Here is a 27,840-nt window from a genome sequence, read left to right as displayed (position 1 = left end):
TGCGTTCGTCAGAGACACAGTCCGACGGCGATGTGTCCTGCATGGCATGACGTGGGGTGAAATTTGAAATAAATTTTGAAAAGTTTTGAATATTTTCGAAAAATCAAAAAACGATGGAAATTGTCCAAAAAGCGCACAAAACCCAAAGATTTTGAAAAATTCCAATTTCAAATTTTTTTTAAAATTTTCAATTTTTTTTGCTTTTGTGCGCCTTTCAGACAATTTCCAGCGTTTTTTAATTTTTCGAAAGTTTTGAAAAATTTTGAATAAATTTTCAAAACTCTCACCTTGAAATGCATGCCAAACTCGGCGAATGCCTCACCCTGTCTCTGCCGGACTCGGCCTCGATCCTCTCCGATTGCTGACTGCCTCAGTTTCTGCACAACCGGCTTATGCAGGGCTCGATGTGTGGCCTACCGTGACCCTGCCCGTCTCGGTATCTGTCTTACGTGTTGCATCCCGCACATCGGCTTATAGATGACGTCACGCAAGAGACCGTGTGAGGCACAGACCTCGTTCATCAGAGACACAGTACATCATACACAGTCAAACGGCGATCTGTCCTGCATGGCATCACTTGGGGTGAAATTTGAAAGAAATTTTGAAATTTTTTCAAAATTTTCCAGAAATCAAAAAACGCTGGAAATTGTCCAAAACGCGCACAAAACCAAAAGATTTTGAAAAATTCCAATTACAAATTTTTTCAAAATTATCAAATTTTTTGGTTTTGTGCGCCTTTCAGACAATTTCCAGCGTTTTTTGATTTTTCGAAAATTTTGAAAATTTTTCAAAAATTTTCAAAACTCTCACCATGAAATGCATGCCAACCTCGGCGAATGCCTCACCCTGTCTCTGCCGGACTCGGCCTCGATGCTTTCCGATTGCTGACTGCCTCTGTTTCTGCAAAACCGGCTTATGCAGAGCTCGATGTGTGGCCGACCGTGAACCTGCCCGTCTCGGTATCTGCCTTACGTGTTGCATCCCGCACCTCGGCTTATAGATGACGGCACGTAAGACACCGTGTAAGGCACAGACCGCTTTCGTCAGAGACACAGTCCGACGGCGAACTGTTCTGCATGGCATCACTTGGGGTGAAATTTGAAAGAAATTTTGAAATTTTTTCAAAATTTTCGAAAAATCAAAAAACGCTGGAAATTGTCCAAAACGCGCACAAAACCAAATGATTTTTAAAAATTTCCACTTTCAAATTTTTTTCAAAATTTTCAAATTGTTTTGGTTTTGTGCGCTTTTCAGACAATTTCCAGCGTTTTTTGATTTTTCGAAAGTTTTCAAAAATTTTGAAAATTTTTCAAAACTCTCACCATGAAATGCATGCCAACCTCGGCGAATGCGTCACCCTGTCTCTGCCGGACTCGGCCTCGATGCTTTCCGATTGCTGACTGCCTCTGTTTCTGCAAAACCGGCTTATGCAGAGCTCGATGTGAGGCCGACCGTGACCCTGCCCGTCTCGGTATCTGCCTTACGTGTTGCATCCCGCACGTCGGCTTATAGATGACGGCACGTAAGAGACCGTGTAAGGCACAGACTGCGTTCGTCAGAGACACAGTCCGACGGCGATGTGTCCTGCATGGCATGACGTGGGGTGAAATTTGAAATAAATTTTGAAATTTTTGAATATTTTCGAAAAATCAAAAAACGCTGGAAATTGTCCAAAAAGCGCACAAAACACAAAGATTTTGAAAAATTCCACTTTCAAATTTTTTTCAAAAATTTCAAATTTGTTTGGTTTTGTGCGCCTTTCAGAAAATTTCCAGTGTTTTTGATTTTTCGAAAATTTTTGAAAAAAATTTCAAAAATGTCACCAAGAAATGCATGCCAACCTCGGCGAATGACTCACAATGTCTCTGCCGGACTCGGCCTCGATCCTCTCCGATTGCTGACTGCCTCAGTTTCTGCACAACCGGCTTATGCAGGGCTCGATGTGTGGCCTACCGTGACCCTGCCCGTCTCGGTATCTGTCTTACGTGTTGCATCCCGCACATCGGCTTATAGATGACGGCACGCAAGAGACCGTGTGAGGCACAGACCTCGTTCATCAGAGACACAGTACATCATACACAGTCAAACGGCGATCTGTCCTGCATGGCATCACTTGGGGTGAAATTTGAAAGAAATTTTGAAATTTTTTCAAAATTTTCCAGAAATCAAAAAACGCTGGAAATTGTCCAAAACGCGCACAAAACCAAAAGATTTTCAAAAATTTCAATTTCAAAATTGTTTCAAAATTTTCAAATTTTTTGGTTTTTTGCGCCTTTCAGACAATTTCCAGCGTTTTTTGATTTTTCGAAAATTTTGAAAAATTTTCAAAAATTTTCAAAACTCTCACCATGAAATGCATGCCAAGCTCGGCGAATGTCTCACCCTGTCTCTGCCGGACTCGGCCTCGATGCTTTCCGATTGCTGACTGCCTCTGTTTCTGCAAAACCTGCTTATGCAGAGCTCGATGTGAGGCCGACCGTGACCCTGCCCGTCTCGGTATCTGCCTTACGTGTTGCTCCCACACGTCGGCTTATAGATGACGGCACGTAAGAGACCGTGTAAGGCACAGACTGCGTTCGTCAGAGACACAGTCCGACGGCGATGTGTCCTGCATGGCATGACGTGGGGTGAAATTTGAAATACATTTTGAAAATTTTCGAAAAATCAAAAAACGCTGGAAATTGTCCCAAAAGCGCACAAAACCAAAAGATTTTGAAAAATTCCAATTTCAAAATTTTTTCAAAATTTTCAAATTTTTTTGGTTTTGTGCGCCTTTCAGACCATTTCCAGCGTTTTTTGATTTTTCGAAAATTTTAAAAATTTTGAAAAAAATTTCAAAACTCTCACCAAGAAATGCATGCCAACCTCGGCGAATGCATCACCCTGTCTCTGCCGGACTCGGCCTCGATCCATTCCGATTGCTGACTGCCTCGGTTTCTGCACATCCGGCCTATGCAGGGCTCCATGTGTGGCCGGCCGTGTCCCTGCCCGTCTCGGTATCTGCCTTACGTGTTGCATCCCGCACCTCGGCTTATAGTAGACAGCACGTAAGACCCCGTGTAAGGCACAGACCGCGCTCGTCAGAGACACAGTCCGACGGCGAACTGTCCTGCATGGCATCACTTGGGGTGAAATTTGAAAGAAATTTTGAAATTTTTTCAAAATTTTCGAAAAATCAAAAAACGCTGGAAATTGTCCAAAACGCGCACAAAACCAAAGGATTTTGAAAAATTCCATTTTCAAAATTTTTTCAAAAATTTCATTTTTTTTTTGGTTTTGTGCGCCTTTCAGACAATTTCCAGCGTTTTTTGATTTTTCGAAAATTTTGAAAAAAAATTCAAAACTCTAACCAAGAAATGCATGCCAACCTCGGCGAATGCCTCACCCTGTCTCTGCCGGACTCGGCCTCGATGCTTTCCGATCGCTGACTGCCTCGGTTTCTGCACATCCGGCCTATGCAGGGCTCCATGTGTGGCCGGCCGTGTCCCTGCCCGTCTCGGTATGTGCCTTACGTGTTGCATCCCGCACCTCGGCTTATAGAAGACCGTATAAGAGACCGTGTGAGGCACAGACCGACATGGCATGCAGGACAGATCGCCGTCGGATTGTGTCTGATGAATTGTGTCTTCTATAATCCGAGGTGCGGAATGCAACACGTAAGGCAGATACCGAGGCGGGCGGGGACACGGTCGGCCACACATCGAGCCCTGCATAGGCCGGTTGTGCAGAAACCGAGGCAGTCAGCAATCGGAAAGGATCGAGGCCGAGTCCGGCAGAGACTGGGTGAGGCATTCGCCGAGGTTGGCATGCATTTCATGGTGAGAGTTTTGAAATGTTTTTCAAAATTTTCAAGATTTTAAAAAAATCAAAAAATGCTGGAAATTTTCTGAAAGGCGCACAAAACCAAAAAAATTTGAAATTTTTGAAAAAAATTTGAAAGCGGAATTTTTCAAAAAAAAATTGGTTTTGTGCGCGTTTTGGACAATTTCCAGAGGTTTTTTTTGATTTTTAGAAAATTTTGAAAAAAAATTCAAAATTTCTTTCAAATTTCACCCCACCTGATGCCATGCAGGGCAGATCGCCGTCGGACTGTGTCTGATGTACTGTGTCTCTGGCGAACGCGGTCTGTGCCTCACACGGTCTATATAAGCCGAGGTGCGGGATGCAACACGTAAGGCAGATACCGAGACGGGCAGGGACACGGTCGGCCACACATCGAGCCCTGCATAGGCCGGTTGTGCAGAAACCGAGGCAGTCAGCAGTCGGAAAGGATCGAGGCCGGGTCAGGCAGACAGGGTGAGGCATTCGCGGAGGTTGGCATGCATCTCTTGGTGAGAGGTTTCAAAAAAATTTCAAAATTTTCGAAAAATCAAAAAACGCTGGAAATTGTCTGAAAAGCGCACAAAAGCAAAAAATTTTGAAATTTTTGAAAAGAAATTTGAAGGTGGAATTTAAAAAAAAAATTGTTTTTGTGCGCTTTTCAGACAAATTCCAGCATTTTTTGATTTTTCGAAAATTTTAAATATTTTTTGTAATCATTCCCCAAGTGATGCCTGCGAAACTCGGTGAATGCCTCTCTCTCTCTCTGCCGGACTCAGCCTATATCTCACCTGGTTGCTGCCTGCCTCGGTGTCTGCACTAACCAGCCTCTGCAGGTCTCGGTCTCTGCCTTACGTGTTGCCTGCAGCACCTTGGCTTCTCAGAGACGGCATGATAGAGCCGTGTCATACAGAGACCGGTGTGTGCAGAGCCCGAGTCAGGCACAGACCGCATTCGTCAGAGACACAGTACAACAGAAACTATGGTTTTAATCATGAGTTTTATTTTTTGCTGCTGTTTTGGCAAATTTAGGACATTTATCAATGAAATTTTAGGTAATTTTTATTCAAATACAGTGCATAATGCAACTTCAGCAATGAATAATTTAGCTGGACTGAACTATTATTTGCCTACAACAGAAACTAATTCTGTATTTCTATGTAATTATACAGCAATGTAAACCCTCATAAACGAAGTATGAACATGCACATTCACCGGTTTAGAGTATGTTCACAATTTAACAGTGGCACTGATGCATATATCATGCAGCATTTTGACAGTTTCTTTGAAGAAAATCAAATATAACAGTGCAACTACTAAGAGGTATATTATATTTCACACAATCCCCTAAAAAATACACCAACTACTGGGATCAGTTACGCACTTAGTAAAGGTGGCAGTGAATGTATTGACTGATCATAGAGATTCATGAAATATCTAACTACATGTGCACAACTTTCTGAAATTATGCAGTACATACGACTGCTTAAATATCAGCATTAGTTTGTAGTACTCTCCATACATGTGTGAAGTACCAAGTTACTGCGGATATTTGCTTCTACTGGCAACTAATAAAGACTTTATGACAGCACTGTACCACTTGTAGAAGCCATGTAGTATCGAAGACGAGGGAAATCGTGTTCCATCATGTAACATAAATAAGGAAGTGTCCCTACTGTTTTCAGCAGGGGTTCAAGAAATCCAGCATTTTTGCTGCTGGGGCTTTGACAGCCAATGGTTCACTTCAAATAATGTTACAAAACGAAATGTTTACATTCTTAAATTATATAAACTGTGACAACAGTTTTCCAGTACAGTGAATACTTATGGGATAAGATATTGCTAGCACTCCAAATAAAACAAATAATATTTGAAAGTATTGTTCCAAGCCCAATGTTTGTAAAAATTCTAATTAATTAAATTCATCAAAATTCAGTAATAGACTGTACCACTGACACACATATTACTAGATAGAATGGTCAAGTCATAAAACAGATTCTTTTTCATTATTATGAAACACAACTAGAAAGAAATGCTACGCAACTTTATATCTGCATCTACAGACTATCCGGTTAACAAAATGGGTTATCAATGTACTAATGAGTCACAAGAAATGACAGTGGGCATCACTGTGGCAAAAAATGTGAATGACAACTGCTTTATCCAATGATTGTTCCCACACATACATGCATATGCTACCTTAAAAACAAAGTTTTGGGTCACTGAAATGTTGGATGATCACACCTGCACTGCCAAAGCAATTTCATCTTCGTCTTGCTTCATCCCGACTCTGAAAAATAAATTGACTGATATTACCATCAGGATGCTATGCACATGCAAGACCCTCAACATACATGTGCACGCACGCACGCATATATATATATATATATATATATATATATATATATATATATATATATATATATATATATATATATGAACACCCTATGATTTGAATTTAGGAATAAAATGTTTTCTTTCATTTTAACATAAGTGAATCACTAGAATAGAAATTTCAATTGTAATTTGATTTAATTTAAGGCCTTCTTTCTGAGAACCAAAGATAAAACCCAACAAACCCCACATGCAAAATTGTCCTGAAAATATGTACACCTGAAAAATAATCTTACTGGTAGCTTTTTCAATTCTGGTGCTCTGTTCTCTTCTTCTTCTTCAGAATCTTCTTCAGCCCCTTCATCTGTGGATTTATGATTTCCTGTTTGTTCTCCTTCTGATGATCCCGATTCAGGAATGGTTTTGCTTACTACACACAAACATTTTAAGCATAAATGAATTGTCAATTTGACACGTTACTTTTGCATTAAACAAATTTACTGGATGTACAAATGGCTTAAACCTAGAGAGTCTGTTAAATGAAGAATGCAGAATATCATGAAACAAAAAATTGCAAGATTCTGATAAAAACTGGCATGTGAAGCAGTCAACAGTAATTCTTACCATCTCTACAAGAAAATAAAATCTGTGAATTTTCTTCATGACTGTGCAAGTGCAAAGTAAGAACTGAACATGCTGTAGTTTTAGACCACTTCTTATAATAAAGGAAAGAACAAGTAATCAACAACACAAAGATCCACCTTGATAAGCCAGCTGTTACTCAGCTGGTCAAGAAACTCCCCACATTATATGGAATCAAAACAGTCATTATCATATTCACAAGTGCCTGCCAATGAACCCATTCTGAACCAACTGAATCGAGTCAGTGTTGAAGATATCTGAGGATAATGTGAGACAGGTGTGGTCATTGATTGTTATCAAACAGTAGAAATGATTACAGAAAAAGCTGCTGGAGATAGGTGCCCATCCTCATTAAGACATAATAAAACCAACTCTGGCATAATAAACAGTGTACAATAATTAAATAACTCCATGGAGCACAGTCTTCCCAAGAGCTATGCTGGCGGTAGCATAGCTACTGGTAGGGCCTCCCTAGCCAGATTGTTCGAGGGGGAGAGGTCAGACTAAGACAGGTACCCTGGTTCTCCAGGTTGGGGGTTGGTCGCAAGGCTAACAACCTTGCACCGTAAAAAGGAAGATGTTTCGAAACCTCGATCAAACCCTTGGACAGACGGACCTAACAGAGGACCAAATGGAAGAGGAGAATTGAGGAGGCCATGGACCGAATACGGACCGGAGAGCCATAGAAGAAGAAGAATGGAACACAGTTTCACCTAGTCAAAAATTTCCCACCATTTATGAAAACTTAAGGTTCAACAACAGGTTCAAGATCCTGCTACCCATGCCTTTAATGAGTCAAATGAATCCAGTCCACACTCACTCTCCCATTTTCATTAAGATCCATTTGAATACTTTCTTTCCAAGTGATCTCTTCCTGACAAGATTCCCAGCCGAAACTGTGTATACATGTCTCACATTACCACACCTCACCACATGCCCCGCCCATATCTTTCACCTTTATTTGATCATCCCAACATCTGCAGCCCTGACATCCTGGTACAATATTTACATAAATTTAAGCAAAACCTTAACAATATTTTTATTTCTTAGATTTTTAGTCCCTGAATATACTTTACCATTTGGGACAACAAAAACAAAGCTAGGACAGCAACTGCTTGTTGCTCTGATGGCAAACTGGTGTAAATTTGTAATAAATCATATTATAAATTTACCTATATTTCTTTACAAACAAAACTTGCAATAGGTATAAAGTGTATCTCTACGAAAATATTAATTTTAAAACAATTTGGGGGGTTAAAATATAACTACAATATTTCTGATTATGAAATATATGCATTTATTTTCTCCTTTATAATTGCAGCAAAAAGATAACAGACTCTTGATACATCTTACAGTACTTCAGTATATGAAGAAATATAATAAAATTACCAATTCTGTAACAAAATATAAAAACTATATATGTGAGAGAAGAGGAAGTACTTATTTACCATAGAGTGGGACACACTGACACACTGAAACACTGGCAAGAAAAGACCACTGAACACTTTCCTTACAATAATGAAGTGGAAGAAGACAGATCAGACTGTACAACAGTTGCTTCAAACTTAATAGGAAGCCCTTTTAGAGAAGAAAATAACATATGAATAGATAAACAACCTTAAAATATAAAACCCACAGTATAAAAAAAAATTAATATAAAATCATGCATACAAACAGAACTGTGTCCTTTCAAGTGTAAACAGTTTTGTTTGTATGCATGATTTCATATTCCAACACACTGCACGGTATGCGAGGTTTTGAGATAAAAAATTGTTTTAAGTGGAATCTCCATAACGTAATGCTAATCTGTTTATAACAGTGAAAGAAATACTGGAGGATGTTCTTTGTTTCGCCATGATGCTGTGGTATATTATTTCCTCTCAAATCTACTCTACTTCTTTTAACAGAAGAAAACAGGTGGTAAAAGTCAACATACCTAATGGGTCCACAGTGAGTGAATAAACCTTATCAGGGCTGAGATGACTTGTATGTTGCTTGAATAATGTTACATGATCAGCAAATGCCTGCCAGAAAGTTCTACCTTCTGGGATGGTGAACATTGTCTATAAAATTTAAAAAGGAAAAACAGATGATAATTACAATATAAATTTTAATACTGTCTTTGAAATTCTGTATTCTCAGTAAAATATAGGTACTCACTTTAAACCTATTATAGATGTGATCTGCTTTTTTTCTTATTTGACCAGCCTTTGTTGCAAATTTTGTCTGGAAAGAAACATAAAAATGTTTTACTTCTTATAAAAACATTAAAATAACTTATAATGACACAAGTAAACTACAAACTCACTTTCTGCTCATCATCATAATTCCATTCAGAAATATTTCCAATGTATCTTCTCAGCTGAAACACAGAAAGCAAATTCTTTGGTTACTTTCAGATTAGGACAGGTTTTGTAACAAGACTGTACTAATTAAATATAGTAATTATCATTAAAGAAATTGTAGGATAACAATAAACAGTTTACCAGAGGAGATAGAGGAATAACAGAGCACTGAGTACAGTGAAATCTGAAGCTAGCTAGGCCAGAAGTCTTCCCAAATATAAATCAGATGTAATCAATAACCATGTAGATCTAAACTGCTTAGTAATAAGTACCAAAAATGATTGACTTGTTTTCACTATATTTATCCAAAATACAACATGCCCCTGAATATGATCGGCTCTCCAATTTTTATGGTGTTTAAAAGATATATCATATTGACAATTACTGTCTTGCTTCACTGTTATTATCCCTGCCATGTGAAATAATATCGCAAAAACCCAAAATTACAGTATCATTACTTCTGAAACACATTTTTTCTTTCTAAACATTAGGATGCTTTTGTGTAATGTTTGCTGTCTATCACAGAAATGGTTTCATTTAAAAATGTCCTGTAACCAACCTTGTCTTGCGCTGAAGCCCTAGATTCTGGTTTCTTTAATAACTTATAGTACCTTCAACTGGCATATTTCACGACATCACCCACCCAACCTGCCACCTCTCATTTAAATATAAAGAGAAATTTTCTACCCATTAAAATTTTTCTGTTTGCTAACAAAAATTCTTCAGGTATCAGCTATTTTCTAATATACCCAGCAATCAGTCACTTTGAACTTTCTGGTTGCAGTGCAATTCCCAATTTTTTTCTGCTATAAATCTTCAGTTTCTCAAAGACAACAATCATTGTAGTTGTGTTAACCCGTCGACGTGGTGGTTTAAAAACCCTGCATATACCGCTGTCGTGCTGTTCCGGCGGCAGTATTTTTTAAATGCCCGTTTAAATTTTGCTGTAAAATACTCTTTTTTCATAACTTTTGAACTATATGAGTTATAATTATGAATTTTTCACTGAAATCCTCTTAAAAGATGGTTTTATAATCTTACCTTATAAGATGAGATGTGTGAGCAGTGGAAGCAAGTCGATTAGAAGTTTAGTTTCAGAAAAAAACGGAGTGTACAACAGTTCTTTGAATAGTAAGATCTAAGTGTAGGCTTTTGCACAATGCCCATCAACATAAATAGAGCCAAAAGAACGTAAATTTCGTCCACTGTAACATTTTGCCACTTCCTAATCCTAGAGCGAAATGTGAGAGGATTGGCACTTTTTGATATTTCTTGCTGAGCATATCTGTTGGTTTGATCAGCAATGTGCTGCACAAGTGCTATATCGAAAATATTTTCGAATGAACTCACAACATCTAGTTCAGCAGTGTCGAACTGGGGACCACATATATTAAAAAATGCTTCTCGTGAAGCAGGAAATGAGTCTATATTTTCCCACAAAAACTTGTTGGAAACCACACCTGCCTGTACGATGTCGTCCTGTCGATCGCCACTACCATTATCACAATCACTATCGCTAAACACGACAGTTCCCGGTGTCACAAACTGTGTATAATCAATGTCAAATACACTATCATCGTCCGAACTATATTCACTTATACTATCATCTTCTAAAACTTCATTTAAAACTTGTATTTCTTCAAGCTCCGTCAAAGGACGACTTGTCGAAGGAACAGCCATTATAAACTACCAGGTCAGGCGTTTATTTTTAGACTCTCCGGTGCAGGTCATTGGAATGTAACACTGTTGCACATGTATACACATAGAGCTTTATTTCCACAACAGGCGAGAACAAACCTCATCGCGCTGGCGTTATTTATTCCATACTTATGGGCGTTTTAAATTAGGCTTTGAGGCTTGCGTGTTTGTACGTAAAACCACAAGAACTGAAATTTAAATGCCCGCGTGTATACACGTAAAACCACGTCGATGGGTTAATTCAGTTCCTGTATTTGGTTGGGTAGGTAATCATAATGGGGAGGGAAAGAAGGTGGGAGATTAGTATAACACACCCTGGAAACATTCTGCACCATACCACTATCAATAGCATTTCTATGCATAAAGAGAACTGTTTTGCTGTGATTGACAACTGACAATACACTCCCTACTCCTTACTTCCTACTGTAAGAAAAGCGATAATTGAAAGTCAAGCTTCTTACTTCACCATACAGCTAACATAGCTCACCCAACAATGCTGCCAAGTCTACTACTCAGCATTGTATATTCCCATATGTAGCACAATTTTTTTTAGAAAAAAAGGTATATGGTATTTGGACAAATATAGTAATAATACGGAAAGATGAATCTATTTCAAATGTTCTGACTAGAACTTAATTGATTTTCAATTAGTTTATAATGCCTCATTACCTTCGGAGGTTAACAAATTTTCCCTTCTTATATAACTAAACAAAGTGGTGTAAAAGAAATATTCCTGTTTTGGACCTGAAAAGTAACCAACTCAAATACTGACCAGAGTCAATTATAATAATCAGAGTTACTTGTGGTTAATCTCCATAAATATGAATGCACATTCACTGCAGCTTGGACTGATTCTGCTTCCCCCTTCATGTATCATTATTCATTAATACAGGAATAATTTTATATATGAGTATGAAATCTGTAGTCCATGTTCACTTCATTACAGTAAAACAAATGGGAAATCTAACAGTCTCAGTTAAATGAATGAAATAAATGTTTCAATGTGTATTTTGAAGTATATATTACCCATTCAAATATTGCAAATAATGATTTAAAGAATTTAATGCAACATAAAATGCAACTATGGCTAAAGAAAATCACAGTGTGCAAAATAATAAATTTTCAAAACACTATATAAACCAATAGAACTGCATCAAAATTAAAACTCACCTTCTTGATAGTTTCCACAACCTGTGGATGTTTCTTCAGCATAAGGGGATCAATTGTCAGTGTTGAGATTTCATCCAGCTGAGTCAAACAACTGTCTGGATCAGCCTTAGTCAAACCAAGACTACATTTAACTAGTGCATCCAATTGTACAAGGCGAGATTCCATTTTTAGCCATCTGAAAATATGCAGCACAGAAGTAATGAAAGAATGAATTACTCAAATTTCAAGAGTGTTAAGGTCTAAGGACAGTGTCTGAAGCTTTGATAATTATAACAGAGGCATAAATTTTCACACTGAACAGTAAAATACCAGGAACCACTCTGTAGTGTATGCCCACAGCATACATTTCTTCAGCTAACAAAACAATCATGAAACCCATATAGTGGTTTTGATTCTGTCTGAAACTTGTCATTCACTTCACTATAATGACTAACTTAAAAATTGTACTCCTCTCCCGGTATTGTCAGGGTGATTAAGTTGAGAAGAATGAGATTGGCAGGGCATGTAGCATGCATGGATAGGACAAGAGGTGTGCACTGGGTGTTGGTTGGGAAGCCTGAGAGGAAGAGACCTCTGGGGAGACCTAGACGTAGATGGGAGGATAATGTCAGGCGGGATCTATGGGAGATAGGAGTTGAAGGAGACTGGATTTTGTTGGCCCAGGACAGGGTCCGGTGGAAGGCTTTGGTTAATTCGGTGATGAACCTCCAGGTTCGGTAAGCCATCTAGTCAGTTAGTTATTAAATCGGTGTGCCTGTATAAGACCATAATAGATTTCAAAATTCCCTAAAAAATTACTTGGTGGAGTCCATCATGTGCCATGCGCACACAAAAACATACATGCATCCATGCACACAACAGCCTGATGTAGAGTAAAACCTGAATCTGTATAACTTTGTCCCTTACGGAATTCTGTTTCTTCTTCTACTGTAATATGTTGTGCATTAACTGTAAATATATTTCTTATATATTTGGATACATTTTAGACAAGTACAAAAAATTGTCCCTCTATAGTTCCCACACTTCCCATAAGTCATATATTATTAATCCACTGATCAGACGCTATGCAAAATGGCGGATGCAATACGAACAAAGGTAAATAATGGACTCATCTTAGGCTCTGATCACAACATAAAATGTTACAGTCAGAGCTTTAAATAAGGCATACTCCAATACACACCCACACACCTATGGTAAGAAATCAAAAACCTCATAAATTATCATAGTACATCACCATTAAGAGTACATACTTCAGCTTATTCTTTTTCCGGTCCATAACACGATCCTTCCTGAGAATTAATTTTTCTTCGTTTTTCAACTGGATATTACGTTTTATTTGCTTCTTGATGTCTTCAGGAATGAACTCTCCACTCTCAATCTGTGATTTCAATCGGAGTGCATTTCGGTATACTGCCTCATCCCACATCACTCGAGCCTTCTCATTCTGGAATTTTCAGTATAAATTGTTATGAATTCCACCTACACTGACTGAGTTTCTACAAAGTTAATACACATATATTTTAAAATACTAATTAGTAAATACCTACTTATCCCTTTAGAATTGAACTCTTACCTACTTATCTTCTTATTCAAATAACAATTTTCATTTACGTACTTTCTACTACTTCCACCATTTTTATCACTAAAAATATGTGTGCAGGGCAGCAAAGTCTTCAAAACAAGGCCTTGGTTTTGTTTCTACATCACAAACTATTCAGTATTCAATATTAAACACATATAATATGTAAAGATTTTTCTCTTAACCTGTTAATTTTAAAAATGAAGTATTCATAAAATAAAATGTCTGCTATATTAATCAACTTGAATTTATAACTTTAGAAATTGTGTGTGTGTTTTTTAAGTTAAGGAAAATTTATAATGCTGTAAAAACTTGTGCTAACACAGTGGGTTCTTTGTTCAAAAACACAAGATGGATTTATTTCACACTATTACAACTGATTATTTCCTGAATTAATGTCTGTCACTTCATACATCACGGTCCTAATTATCTGGATATAAATGTTTGCTCCTATGTCATAATAATGTACTTCTGGTCTGTGGTGCAATTCTGAAGTTGGGAGAAGCCAGTGTACACAGCACACTGATGTCTTGTGACAATATAAAATGTAAGTTATCTCTGTAAGAATGTATAGGACTCATGTGCATATGGTCATTTAATCCAATTCTGAATGTCAGAATTTTTGTTCCATGCAGCCACTATGTTGTTTAACAATGTACAAATTTTAAAAAAAAACTAATTTTGAAGCTCCATCACCATACATAATTGTATGACCTTACATTAAATGGCAATATAGTCACTTCCACCTCAAAGGTCATGCATCTGCCATGCTGGTATTATCAATAGTATAACATCCATACCAAATTTCATCAGAATCTGCCCAGCAGTTCTCAAGTCGAAGCATGTGGACAGGGAAGACACAACCAGCCCTATATGCATTAATTTTGTGCACATCATGCAAAGAACATACAATAACTTAAAATATACAGTACCTTGAAAGACTTCGGGCGATCCTGGTCTACTTTTATTTCGACAACATGCCCTGAAAGAGTCTTTGCTATCAACACCACTCCTTTATAAGGATTGGGATTCACATTATCTCCTTCCACTTCATCAGCTGCCACTTCACCATCTTTCCTTGCTCCCTGTGCTGCTTCAGCACCTGCCATATAAATCAAAGCTAAAATTAAAAGTGAGGTAAATGTGTAATTTCCATGGAACACCAATAGTCACTAGTATTTATATTACCATATGGAATAGTAGGGAAGTGTCCCTTATGCAAGCTTTACATTTTTCACCTTAGACATTTGTACGGAATTACCTGAAATAAAGGCACACAGAAATTCAAAATGCTCTATCGTAGATCACTGCATACTGCACATCAAGGTAAATAGATTCTCAGAGAAAGGGAATAAATAAAATGTTAGAGCAAACAATGAACTAAAGAACAGTATGAAATATGCTGTAAAGACCAGCTTTTCAGATATACAGGGTATACACAAAAGAATGGTGTGGTTTCAAAAGTTAATAAAAAACTGAATACCAATTATGACGATTACATTCTACAACTGGATGGAGCTCCCCCCTCCCCATTTCCACAGGAATGTACGAGTGCATCTCAATCGTGTTTCTCCACAGCGCTGGATCGGACGTGCTGCTGCAAATGGAGACAACAACCTTCTCCCTTGGCCAGCCCGTTCGCCAGATCTTACACCACGCGATTTCTTTCTTTGGAGGTTCGTTAAAGACAGCGTTTATGTACCACCATTGCCCACGTCCATCCATGAACTTCGTGATCGGATAACGCATGCACTGCAGGCCATTACAGCGGACGTGCTACACCGGGTCTGGGATGAGTTTGATTACCGTGTGGATGTGTGTCGTGTGATCCAGGGTGCACACACTGAAGGATTGTAATTAACGCATGAGAAACTTGGACAGTTGCCGCCGCTGACGGTGTATGTTGTGCCCATGTAAGGTGAGAAATAAATTTTTTATTAACTTTTGAAACACCACCATTCTTTTGTGTATACACCCTGTATTCTAATACAGCAGTAATATGGCAAACAATCATTTAATATTACTATACTTCAGGAAAAAAATTACAACGCAGGAATTGTAAACCTCTTTAAAGTAAGATTCAAATAAAATATATCAGTATAAGAACAATACTGAGAACTGCAAGCAGAAGTAAGGAGGATTTTATCTTAAGATTCCAGCCTACCTACTGTCCAACAGTACAGACTTTCAAGATTTGTCTATGGTTATCAGTATTGTTTAGTTGGCTATTTTTTAAAATGTGATTTTCGTTCTAGTCCTACACATCTTGAAGTATGAACATTATCTTCAGGTAACGGAAGTTTACAGTCCAACAGAAAAACACAATTTGGCTGAAGTGTTAAGTGTGCTAAGCTTTTGAGCAGATGGTCACAGAACTGTATATTACAGAAGTCAGTACTTTCATTGCTTATAACTGTAAATATGTTACCTACAAATTATTGTTATTATTATTATTGTTACTGTTAGTTATTATTACTGTTATTAGCAGTAGTAGCAGTGTTGTTGTTTCTCATTCTACTGTTGTTATTATTTTCTTTACTTAAAGATGCCATATTAAATCTGACATAACCCAAAAGATATACACAATCACCATGATTGTAACTGTTAACTTACAAACAATATTTTGCATATAATTTGTAGATATGTTTATAATCTATCTTTGTACAAAATGTCATTCCTAGCCTTAAAGATTCATTATTTGTTTGACTGAGGCCTAAATACAAAGTTTTGCCATCATGAAAAGTATCAAGGAGGAGATTTGAAACATAACAAGAAGCAATTAAAAAATTAATACTAAAATGGATCCTATAGGAATACTAGGTGCTTGGTATGTGAGTGCTGGTGGTGATCATATGAAATTCTGATCTACTGCTAGGTAACAAATAAAGCATGAAAATGGCTAGAAACTAAACTTCTAAATAAAACAACTGTCATCTGGTTGCGAAATGTAATCTTGTAGATGTTTACTGATGTTTCAGAGCTCCTTGCTGCCTCCATCACCAGTGCAATCTCTGATGACTAAAGCAAGAAACACCTACAAAATGTCAGTAATCTTCTACCAGACAACAAAGAGCAACAACCCAGATGACAGCCATCTTCATAATCACCACCATGAAAACCTGAAATCTCACTTAATACAACTACTACTACTACTATGGCGTAACAGCCCAAAATCAAGCCCTAGCCTCCTCAGAGGCTTCTCAACATATATAATTTTTTTTACAGATGTAGGGGTGTTGGCCCTACGATCCAACCCCCAACCTGGAGGACCAGGGTATTTCTCTTAGTCTGGTCCCTACCCTTGACCTGTCCGGCAGTTATATAAAAACAATAAATTTTTGCTCCTGTATTATATCAAGAATAAGCTAAAATATTCAAAATATTTAACAATACTGGGTGACACAAAAGAAGCACTACAGCTTTTAAGTTGCCATGATGCCCATTCAACAAATTCCTACTCAAATGCATTTAATTGTCTGTATCTTTACAAGTTATCGTCACTTCAAAATACAGTGCAGTGTTTGTTAGCAAGTCTGTTAAGCCTAAACGTTGTCTTGTCTGTCCAGATAATGTCCCTAATAAAATGGGGATGGCCCCAAAATTCAATTCAAATCATTACAGATTCTTTACAAAGATTTTGAGATTTCAAGACTTTCTAATTGTTAACTCCCAACCTGAGCCACCATGTACATTTAAAATACACAAAATGGGCTTAAGATTGTTTTAAAAATGTTTTTGTATCAATGGTCAGCTGTACGTGCAATCTCATTTCACCTTCTCTTCTGTCTAGAGCCCCTGTATGATTATAAATGGTGCATAATCAGTATTGAATATCCTTAGTCAGATGGCATTTGAGAGACAATAAATTTTCAAAGTTTTGTAAAACTCAGGTGATGAGTTACTGGTTTTGTATAATGAACACTTTGAATTTACAAATTAAACTTACATCAAAGAACAAAACTTCTAATATTAAATTGTCTGCATAAATCATTCAACATGGGCCTCAAATATTTGAGAACTTCTCACAAAAAATACTAGTAAGAGCTATATTTTACGTCCTCAACATACCATCCATAACAAATCTAGCCGAAAAACGGTCAACAAGACTAAACTTGGGCATATTAATATAAAGTTCCATCTTGTCCACAACAAAATCATTTCTGTCTTGTAATTCAGTATCTTCAGGCATTTTCCCATCTTCTGCAAACAGAGACTTTCTTGTAGGAGAAATCTTCAAAGTATTTGCTCCATCCACATTAAAGTCTTCTGTTGTTAATGCATCACAAATTCCAGGTAATATCACTTCAGTCAAAACACCTGTGTTTAATTTCTCACCAACATCATCAGATGCTCTTGATACTGAAGTTTCTATGGTGTTTGGTTCATTTACATAAACATCTTCAGCTGATAAAGTATTATGTGATTCATGAATTTCTCCATATTTTGATAGATTTCCAACACTTATCCAATTGCTGACAAGGCCACAAACAGACTGATTGAGAGACATTATCTTCAATAGAGTTTTGTCCTTTAGCTATATGTCTTGTCTTTACACATCAATTTCTGTTTAATGGTCATGTTAGCATTGTTGTCAAGTGTCAGTTGTTCTTCATGTACATTGTTGTCATTGTGTGTAATTTTGTGCTGCCAAGTAGAATTCACATCTTGCATGAAAGTACTTTTATTAAGAGGAAATTTCTTTGAATTCTGTGAAGTCCCAAAAGTTTCTGTATTGTTTTCATCCCATGACAAACCACAGAGATCCTGATTACAGTGAAACCTCGATGGATCGTTTTTAGCGGGGGTGGGAAATAAAAACGGGAAAACGATAGTTGCGGGAAAGCATTAAAAATATTAAAAATTTTAAAAAAACTGAATGTTTCTCTTTCAAAGTTACATCTTTTTACCAAAAAAGTCTTTAATGGACAACTGGTTTGTCGAAACTTACGTTTTAGGCCAAACAGAGCCCTTTCCACGTTCAAAATGTTTTCCTCGTCACGTTCACTAATATTATGCACTTCACATTTTCCAATGCAGCATGTGCTTCGGCAAAACTCGGCACAGCTTCGGGCTCGCATTCGTCGTCTTCCTCTTCCTCACCACTCCAGCCCCCTTCGCGAACAATAACAGGAAGAATGAGACACGAGATGAACCAGAAGAATGAAAAGTGTCGCCCGCCTTTCCTTCGTACTTATAATACGTAAAAGCATTTGTGAAGAAATTCACAGTGCACATGCCATCTGGCATCGCTGGAACGAAATATGAGTGCACCCTAACTAAACTCGTAAAATTTCTGACAATGGGCACCGCCATTCTCTCCAACAATCACCCCTGCACCACTGACCCCTCATTCCAAAAGAATCTGTGCTGGTTGGGCGACATAACAGGTTACCGCTACTGTGTATTCCAAAAACATTGTGCGTCTTTCGGTATTAATTTATCTCAAAACCCATCATTTTAAATTCTAAAAATATCGCGTAAATTTCGTTATATCTCAGAAACGATCATTGCGGGAAAATTGTGGGCCAGGACCAAGATTTTTGAACGATCGATGCGATAAAACGATAGTTCGAGGAACGATAGAAGCGGGGAAATGTAACATTATTTTATATGGGATGTATCCGGGACCGAACAAAACGGACGATGCATCCGGGAAAACGATAGTTCGGGGAACGATGGATAGAGGTTTCACTGTATTTGATTTTTCATATGAACTATCAAGAACACTCAATGTATCATGTACCTGAACACCCATTTTTAATGTTAAACCATCAACTTCCTTATTACAAAAATCAGGATGTTCAACATGGTCAACATGAAGATTCTCACTTGTTACCAGAATGTTATTTTGACTGACTCGATGACCAGATGATGTACAAGATATTTCCTCTATACTTGTGTTTAATTTTTTACAAGGCTGGAAATTGCTTTTAATTCTTGGATGATGAATATCCTTTTTAGTGCTTACAAAATATTCAATTTCTTCACTTTTCTCATCCCCAAACAACTGTAATTCTTCCCCACCAATACATGATTGGCAGTTTTGTACAAACCACTACTTCGGACCTTCGTCATAAGAAATAAACTGATTTTGATTTCCAATGTTGTTTTGTACTGCTGTTACTACCTCTCTTCTAGATCTTAAAAATATTATTTCATTTATGTCACCAACACTCCTCTCTTGAACTGGCACAAAGTCTTTAAGGCTGATCTTCAACAAATTTTAGTCACTTATTTTATTAAAGCCTTCTTCCTTTGAATGATCCTGAATAGTGGCAGGGATTGTGAAGAGAGGGAGCATTGGGAATTATGCTGCAAAATCTCGCACTAGTAATCAGATCTCAAAATGTACCTTGTTATGACAAGATATTTGACTCAGTCCACACAGCTTCAGAGAGAAGTGGACTAGATGAAAGCAAGATGTTCTAGTTTGACAACCAGCCTCCAGCAAGAAAGGGTCATTGATCTCTAGATGGGAATTTAGAAGATTCTCAACCCAGTATTTTGGCATGAAATATCATCCACATGCTGAGTCTGCTTTTGGACATGTCACTGGGTAGACCACCTCCATTCTGCATGTGCAATCGAGGGAATTTCATCACCCAAGTACTCCTGCCACCAACCCAATTGGCCAAAACAGAACCACAGTTCGCAAGGCACATGTCAGTCAAGTTAAGAGGTTTCATTCAGCTGAGTCATGAACTTCTTTCTATACGAGTCGCCAAATCCGAGGAATTTTCTGTTACATTTGTAAATATCTGTACATAGTGTTTAAAACATAGTGTTTAAAGATGCAAGATTGATTAATGTCACAGAATTATTTGGAGGGATCACCTCATGAAACAACTGTGATGTGAGATGCCCTGAGGTAAAAATCCATGTGGAATGTAGGTATGTGTTATATGGCCATGTCACTTGTGTCATATTATGAAACCCCAAAATGAGGGCCAATACCTGAACTGACAACTTGCTCATACTATGTAAGATTTGAGGTTTTCACAGCGGTGAGTATGAAGATTTCTGTCTTCTGGGTTGTTGAGCTGTGTAGTCTGGTCGATGTTTACCAACATTTCAGAGGTCATACTGCCTCCGTCATCAGGGTGATGAATATCGCCCCAATGACGGAGGCAGTATGACCTCTGAAACGTTGGTTAACATCGACCAGACTACACAGCGCAACAACCCAGAAGATAGAAATCTTCTTGCTTATACTACTCAGTCTTATATACCAATGTCAGATGTCTCAGTAACATCATGTCATTACATGCTGTCTGTAGTCTAGAGATTAAAATCCCTACGAATTAAGTAATTTGTGTTTCTAATGTAGAGTCTGTTATTATTAATCTTCATTTTGTTTTCTGTTAAGCAATGCTAAGAACATCTTTTTTCAGAGCCTTCCATTTTTAAACCCATCACCATGACATGGGCACCTGTGATGCTCGAGATATGTGCTGCCAGTCTTCAATCCCTTTCTAGCAAAGATGACTAAAGTTTGGGGCAGGAGGATGGCTGTCTGAAGAAAATGAAAGGAACTGCTGGTTTAAACATGATAGGGTGACAGCCCACAGTGAAAACACAAGAGTTTTACTACAAGAGTTCGTTGGCGAGTGCACTGTTCAGAATGGCTTTTGACCACAGCGATCTCCAGACCTTACTCCACCAGACTTCTTTCTGTGAGGGTATCTCAAAGACATAGTTTATTAAAATAACCCACAAAGCTTGGAGGAAATGAAACACAATACTAAATAAACTTCTGCCAACAGACCCAGAAACACTTTGTAAAGTAGCACAAAACAGAGTCTTGTCTTTGAGAAGGTGGTGGACATTTTCAGCATCTGCTATAAAGATGTTAAAAACAACTTGTCTGTCTTATTATAATGTGTCACAAAAGCTTACTGAATCCTGGGCATTGACTTTACAAGATTTTTATTCAACTGAATTTTGTAATAAAGACATCAATTAACAAACTTGCATGTGCTAGCTCGCTCACACACACACACACACACACACACACACACACACACACACACACACAGCCAGAGAGGAAATAAAATGGCTTTAGTCAATTTATAACTTTCATTAACTGAACATTCTATAAGACACAAAGAAGCTTGTAACACTACCTCCTTACCTGTAAAAGGATGAGAATCAACAGCCTTGAAGGCAGCATTCCGCTCTGACCTCTTTTCACTTGGTGGTGCATTAGCCTGTGCAAATAACACATACAACTTCAACAATCACAATGGTGAACAACTTGGGTCCATGAATATGGTTGTGTCCTGGGATGTAGTGCCATGTAGTCTGGTAGATACTGACTGACATTTTAGAGATTATTGCCATAGTGATTCATGCTGTCAGGATCTATCAGACTACATAGTGCTCCATCCCAACAGGTAACCATCTTCATACTTGTTATCATGAAAACATCAAATCTAACTTAGTACTATCCTCTCTCCCTCTAATTTTTTTAAATATTCCCCACAATTATTTGGATGAAATGCTGTTGAGAACATAATTACACACATGAGGTAAGGTATGATTCATAAAAAACATGAGGTGCCATCCTAGATTCTATTAAAACAAGTTGCAAGTTTCCCATATGGATATGCCAACATCCTTCCTTTCTAAATGGTGTCACGGCAAATTGCCACACCAAGTCCAATGATTCTTCTCAAATGCAGTATTTTTTTTGGAGCTCCTATCTCCAACAAATTGTATTTTATTTCTGGTATCAAAAGTTTTAAGAAGCAAGGGAATACAAAGAATGGGTGTCAATACTGTTCCTAGCCAGAAATAATCATGGATATTCATAATGGGTGGCCAAGCACCTCAGGAGCAGTCCTCGTTCTCCTGAGGACTGAGTGATCCAGCATGAGATGGTATAAACCCAGGGGTTTCCAATCCAGAAAAGGCAAGGCCTGGGGAGGCAGGCAAAGCTACAAGAAACCAGCCCTGCAACCAAAGCCCCAATGTGAGACAGGCCGGGGGGGGGGGCACCCCACTGGGGCAAGGTGTATTTCGCTCATGGTACAGTATGAACAACACCTTACATGCACAGAACATGCCATCAGTTTGAGAACAAATATGTCTAAAATTTTGTGGGTGTGTTGTTCACATACTTTTTCCATCCTAAGTCTGTTTCCTGGAATTTGCTTGCTCTCTATAATTATTAACATCAAACAGATTTTAAAGTTGTATTTCTATGTTTGTGGCAGAACTCGATGCAAACTCATTCTTTCAAATCTGCCACTTCACACATCTTCATTCAAAAGCACATGGCAGGACTGAAATAAGCTGTAACTACACAGCTCTGTCCTATGATCAGTCACCACCTGCAGACAAGCCAAGAAACTTCTGGCTAACACCTCATATCAAACACTGTATGAATTACAGCCATTTTTGACTTATAGTACACATCTGTTTACTGAAATTGTATTTTGCTGGATATAGGCCTACCACCAGCTTTTATTACATAAACATGGATGGAAAGCATAGACCATGCCGAAATACACAGAGTATCCTCACACATTCTATGCAGTGAAACATAAAATAAAAGAAACTGTTCAAACTTGACATAATCCATAACCATCATTACCTAACTGAACCAAGTTTAACCTAGACTAACCTAACCTAATATGATCAAACAAAATCTAACTCAAAAAATTACCTAACATTGCTAACCAAAAGTAAACAAACTTTACCAACCCACCTTAATATAAATGAAACCACCCTAACCTGACATAACCTAATGATTGTGCACTAATCACAAATGACACTGGTAGTTCTGATCTTACTGAAAGTTTATCTGTGACAAATTGCCTCAGCAACACACCTCTTCATTCTCTTTTGCTTCTCTTGTTCATCACTGCTCACGGCAAAGACAGGAATCAGTGAGAGTATTACGCCATGTTTAAAATTTTAGAAATATTTTTATGAATCACTTGGTATGAACTGATCTGATTTTCAACACTGATATAGCAATCTGCTTAAACAATGTTTACCATCAAAATTTTTAATGTTGCCATTCAATACCTGTAATTGAACAAATGAAATTTAGTGGACAAATTATTGGAATTTGGACACTATAAACCAAACCATAAATGGCAGCGGTAGTATCGGTGCTGTTTAAAATTATATGTACAGCTGAAAGTTTATCCGACTTAAACATGTGGTCTTGGTATGACACCCGTCCTTCTCATGCTTCTCCTGTACAAAGCATATCATCACCACAAGAACAAACAGAAAACTAAACTACTATAGCGATAGTACCCCCTATACCTCGATTAAGAAATAAGACAATGAAAGAATGATAAACTGACCCAACAGAAAGCTTAAAGAGAAAATAAACTCAAATGCCTTACAATTATTAGAACTTATACAATTCACTTAAAATATTCAGAGCACGAATGACTGCACATATAAACAGATGGTTCATTAACTGATAAATAAATCAATGCCAGAGCAGGAATGATACACAAATTATTAACCTTCCACATATTACTAGGGTACAAACACAATGTAGAACATGAGGCAATCAACACATTGCCGAAACAATTATTTAGTCACACAAAATCCATTATCAAAGTGTTGCAAAAGTAGTTGTCCAGACAATAACAGCACATATGCCTCTAAACATAAGATTAACCAAAATCCAGTATCCAATAAAACTCCAAGGACTACACAAAGAAACAATACTACAATGGGTAACCTCATATTCTGAATAGATGGTACTGAACAGGCAGTCATCCTGCTAGAGAAAGAGAAAAGAGAGAGAGAGAGACATGTTGTTTCTGCCATTTTGAGTTGTAAAGCTGCAATGATTCGTAAGTATGTACCAATGTTTCAGCCCTACCTACAAGTCCACAGTGCCACAATCTGAAGATTGGCATATTCATTATCTTCTATCACAACAACCTTACACCTTACTAAGGCCAATTAATCCAATAACTGAACAACATAAATGTCCCCTTACACTTATAAAAAATAATAATTCACAGAACAATTAAACGATAAATGTAAGCAGATTACAAAATTAAACCCAAAAATAAAAAGAGTATATTACTACACAGTCAGACTAATCCCTGTTCTCCCAAGGAACGCATCTGTAGAACTCACTATACACAAGGCATGACTACCTGGCTGCATATTTACACAAACTGTCAATCCTACCACATCCTCAATGTGTCTTGTATGATGGACAAAGATAATCACAGTCAAGTCATATCCAAAATCAACATAAACATGAATAATGGGAAGCATGATGAATGATGACATTTGAGCACCCAAGGATTAGTAACAAACCAACCAACCAACCAGTATTTGGAGGAAGAATCCATTACTTACATGCATATTTTCTGTACATTCATTTTACTGGACATAATCTCAAAATTTCAGAAGTCACTAAATTTTTAATTATCGGCATACAAGCAATATTTCATGCAGAATTTGTAGGTTTTTATGAACTATCTCTGTACCAAATATCGCATTCCCAGTTCAAACAGTACATTGGTCACTACCATTAAACCAAACACTAAATAATTTATAGATTTCAAGCAGCTGTCATGCATTTGGTTTAAATTCTACAAAAAAATTACATGAACATATGTTGCATATTTTTAAAAGATCTATTACCACACACCATTTCAGAGCTCAGTATTGAGCGGTACGGGAGTTGCTCCCAACTAACAACATCATGAGCCCATCATGTTGTTATTAAAAATTATGGAGAATAAAAAAACATTAACTGAGTTTACCTCCAATGACATATTTATACATACTTCAGTGCCAGACTATTCATATACATTCGATATTTCCTTTTCTGAGAAACAATATTGCATTTCTGTAACACAACAATCAACGAACAGATTTATGACCAATATATTTTATTTTGCTGACATAAGAAGCCTCTAATTAAATTGTATTCCTGGAGAGTCAGGTTGCATATTGTTGATCAATATACCTGCCTTCAAATGAATCAAACAAATGCTGTAAGACAAACTCACGAATAAAAGTTGTATATGGAAAGCAAAGAAATCTGTCCACCTAGCAATCAGTGAATAATAGTTTGTTTGAAGTCCACACAATTTAACTCTAACAACAAGCACACTGATCTACAAATTCCAACTACCACCATTTGGAGAATACTGCACTTCACTTCAAACATTACAGCCTGCAGAACATTTCAGAAATGGATAAGGTAAAAAGTGCAACCTTCTAGGCCTTCCAAGCAGACTGATGATAATGATGATGATGATTATACACTTGGTATATTCCTTGTCATCAGTGACTATGCTATGTCCCTGTGTGTAAATGCATAGAAAGAGAATGTGTAAAAATGGTATAATTAGAACAATCATGTCGGTACGAAGTCATATGTAACTTGCCAAAAGTAACTGCTCTTGCGGATCTTTTAAAGACAAAGAAGCATGATCCTTTCTTCTTCATAATGCTACCAACAGTGAAATGATGTACCAAGATATGTTGAAGCTGTGGCCCCAGCTTTCCTTGAAAGTTATTTTTACAGTAGGATTAGGTAAAACCCCATTTCTTTTTGAATGAGTGTTTCTAAATGAGCAAGTGCTCAGATGTTGGACAGGAATGGAGGACCAATTCCTTAGACAGGAACATCTCCAGACCTGTTACCACTTCTCTCCTGTGGTAAATGTTTACAAAGCACAGATACCAGTCACTGGCAGACTTCTGAAAATAAATCTCCTATGCAACTGCTGAGGTGGATTCTGCTGTGCACATGGGACAAATTCCAGCATAACTTGGACATGCCATATAACTAAGGTTGAACATATTGAAACCTGCAGGGAAAACAGGTATTACTGTGCATTTACCAAGTTATTTCATACTTGCAATTCCTAAATATTGCTAGTTCTTAGAGAGAGATGAACAAACTATTATACTTCAACCCCTTTTATTTTTAGTTTTGAATATCTAACTGTACTTTACAAAAATATAAACATACAATTATAATGAATGTAATAATGTTAGTAAATAAGTGCATGCAGTGGTATTTCAAGTGTCCAAAATGCAATTAAATGTCTTCACACAGTGTCCACTAAACAGCACACATTATGGATTACCTTAATTCTGTAAGCTGGTACAGAAGTCTAAAATGGTATAAATATACATTATACTTTAATATTTAACAAATGTGGTATGCACTTTTGTACTTATGATGACAGATTCTTTGCATATAAAACTTACAATCTCAATATACACTAATTCTCATAAAACAAATTTATCATCTCTTTCTTCATACACTACTTGCCATTGAAATAACGTTACATGGTAGAAATAACACGGCACACTTTTAACCTTTTGACTGCTGAGTGTTTCTTAGCTTACTGACTCCTGAATCTTGGAGGGAATGTGCAAATATTTCAAATTCTTGTCAAAAGATAGAAGAATATGTGTAAAATTTGTCACTGACATGTGCAGATCTCATTGGAAAAAATAAACAATTTCATAAGTTACCAAAACATCCTGGACAAAGCATATGCAGCAATATACATAGCCTGGGGTATCCAGGGTTTAGTGGTCAGAGTTAGAACCCCTAGAAAAAAAGTGTGTACATGTACATGTGTGCGCACAGTAAAAATAAATAAATAAAAATAAAACTGGACACCTCCAAGTTTTACTGTACATTAAAAGTATGTCTGTGGCACCAAATCCCATTCTGTTTGTACATGGTGTTGTACATCTTGAATAGTACTGATTTCCAGTGGCCCTTTAACAGGTTCATGGACCATTACATTACCATTAAATACAAGTTCCTGTGTTAAATTCATCACAGGAATTCAGTTAGTATTAGAAATGCTCAATTGTCAAAAGATTTTGCAATTTCATATGCCACTGTATGATAAAATCTTGCTCTCACTCTTATGTATTACATGAGAATGAGGATCATCTTGAATAATAATGTCTGGTACAGGCTAGATGGAACATCACTAATTTCTGATATTAGTGATGTAGATCGAAATACAATGGTCCAATTCAAGGTAATCAGAGGCGACTTTTGACCGAAGTTTATGCTTCTGCAGATCATGGAAGTGGTGCAAGAACACATTCCTGCAAATCTTACATTAGGATTACAACTTCAATGACGCTGCTATCTCAAATCAATTCACCAAATGTTGCCTCATTTCATCTCCTCTCATCTGATCCCATAATTTTGCATCCCACACTTTAACTACAGTTTATAAAAGTGGTAATCATTCTTGCTAATGGCACAATTACTGGCCA

The 27,840-nt window shown here is 37.3% G+C and overlaps 1 protein-coding gene across 2 annotated transcripts in view; it reads right to left on the bottom strand.

The window, feature by feature from the left end:
* Window positions 1-4,863: 4,863 nt before the first annotated feature.
* LOC110837963 (JIL-1 anchoring and stabilizing protein) overlaps window positions 4,864-27,840 on the bottom strand; it is a 42,348-nt gene continuing 19,371 nt past the window's right edge. For both annotated transcript variants that reach the window (XM_087351543.1, XM_022080663.2), the window contains exons 8-16: window positions 21,719-21,794; window positions 14,520-14,689; window positions 13,259-13,452; window positions 12,009-12,183; window positions 9,104-9,157; window positions 8,956-9,021; window positions 8,732-8,858; window positions 6,450-6,583; window positions 4,864-6,109 (exon numbers count right to left, since the gene is read on the bottom strand). In XM_087351543.1, coding sequence (XP_087207669.1) covers window positions 6,083-6,109; window positions 6,450-6,583; window positions 8,732-8,858; window positions 8,956-9,021; window positions 9,104-9,157; window positions 12,009-12,183; window positions 13,259-13,452; window positions 14,520-14,689; window positions 21,719-21,794 — 1,023 coding nt within the window. In that variant the 3' untranslated portion in view covers window positions 4,864-6,082. The remainder of the gene's footprint in view (window positions 6,110-6,449; window positions 6,584-8,731; window positions 8,859-8,955; window positions 9,022-9,103; window positions 9,158-12,008; window positions 12,184-13,258; window positions 13,453-14,519; window positions 14,690-21,718; window positions 21,795-27,840) is intronic.

The sequence above is a fragment of the Zootermopsis nevadensis genome, unplaced genomic scaffold, assembly GCF_977971745.1.
Source record: "Zootermopsis nevadensis isolate Lab colony 2312 unplaced genomic scaffold, Znev_1.0 Znev_ptg000019l, whole genome shotgun sequence".
NCBI lineage: Eukaryota > Metazoa > Arthropoda > Insecta > Blattodea > Termopsidae > Zootermopsis > Zootermopsis nevadensis.
This window is presented reverse-complemented; position numbering and strand designations above follow the sequence as displayed.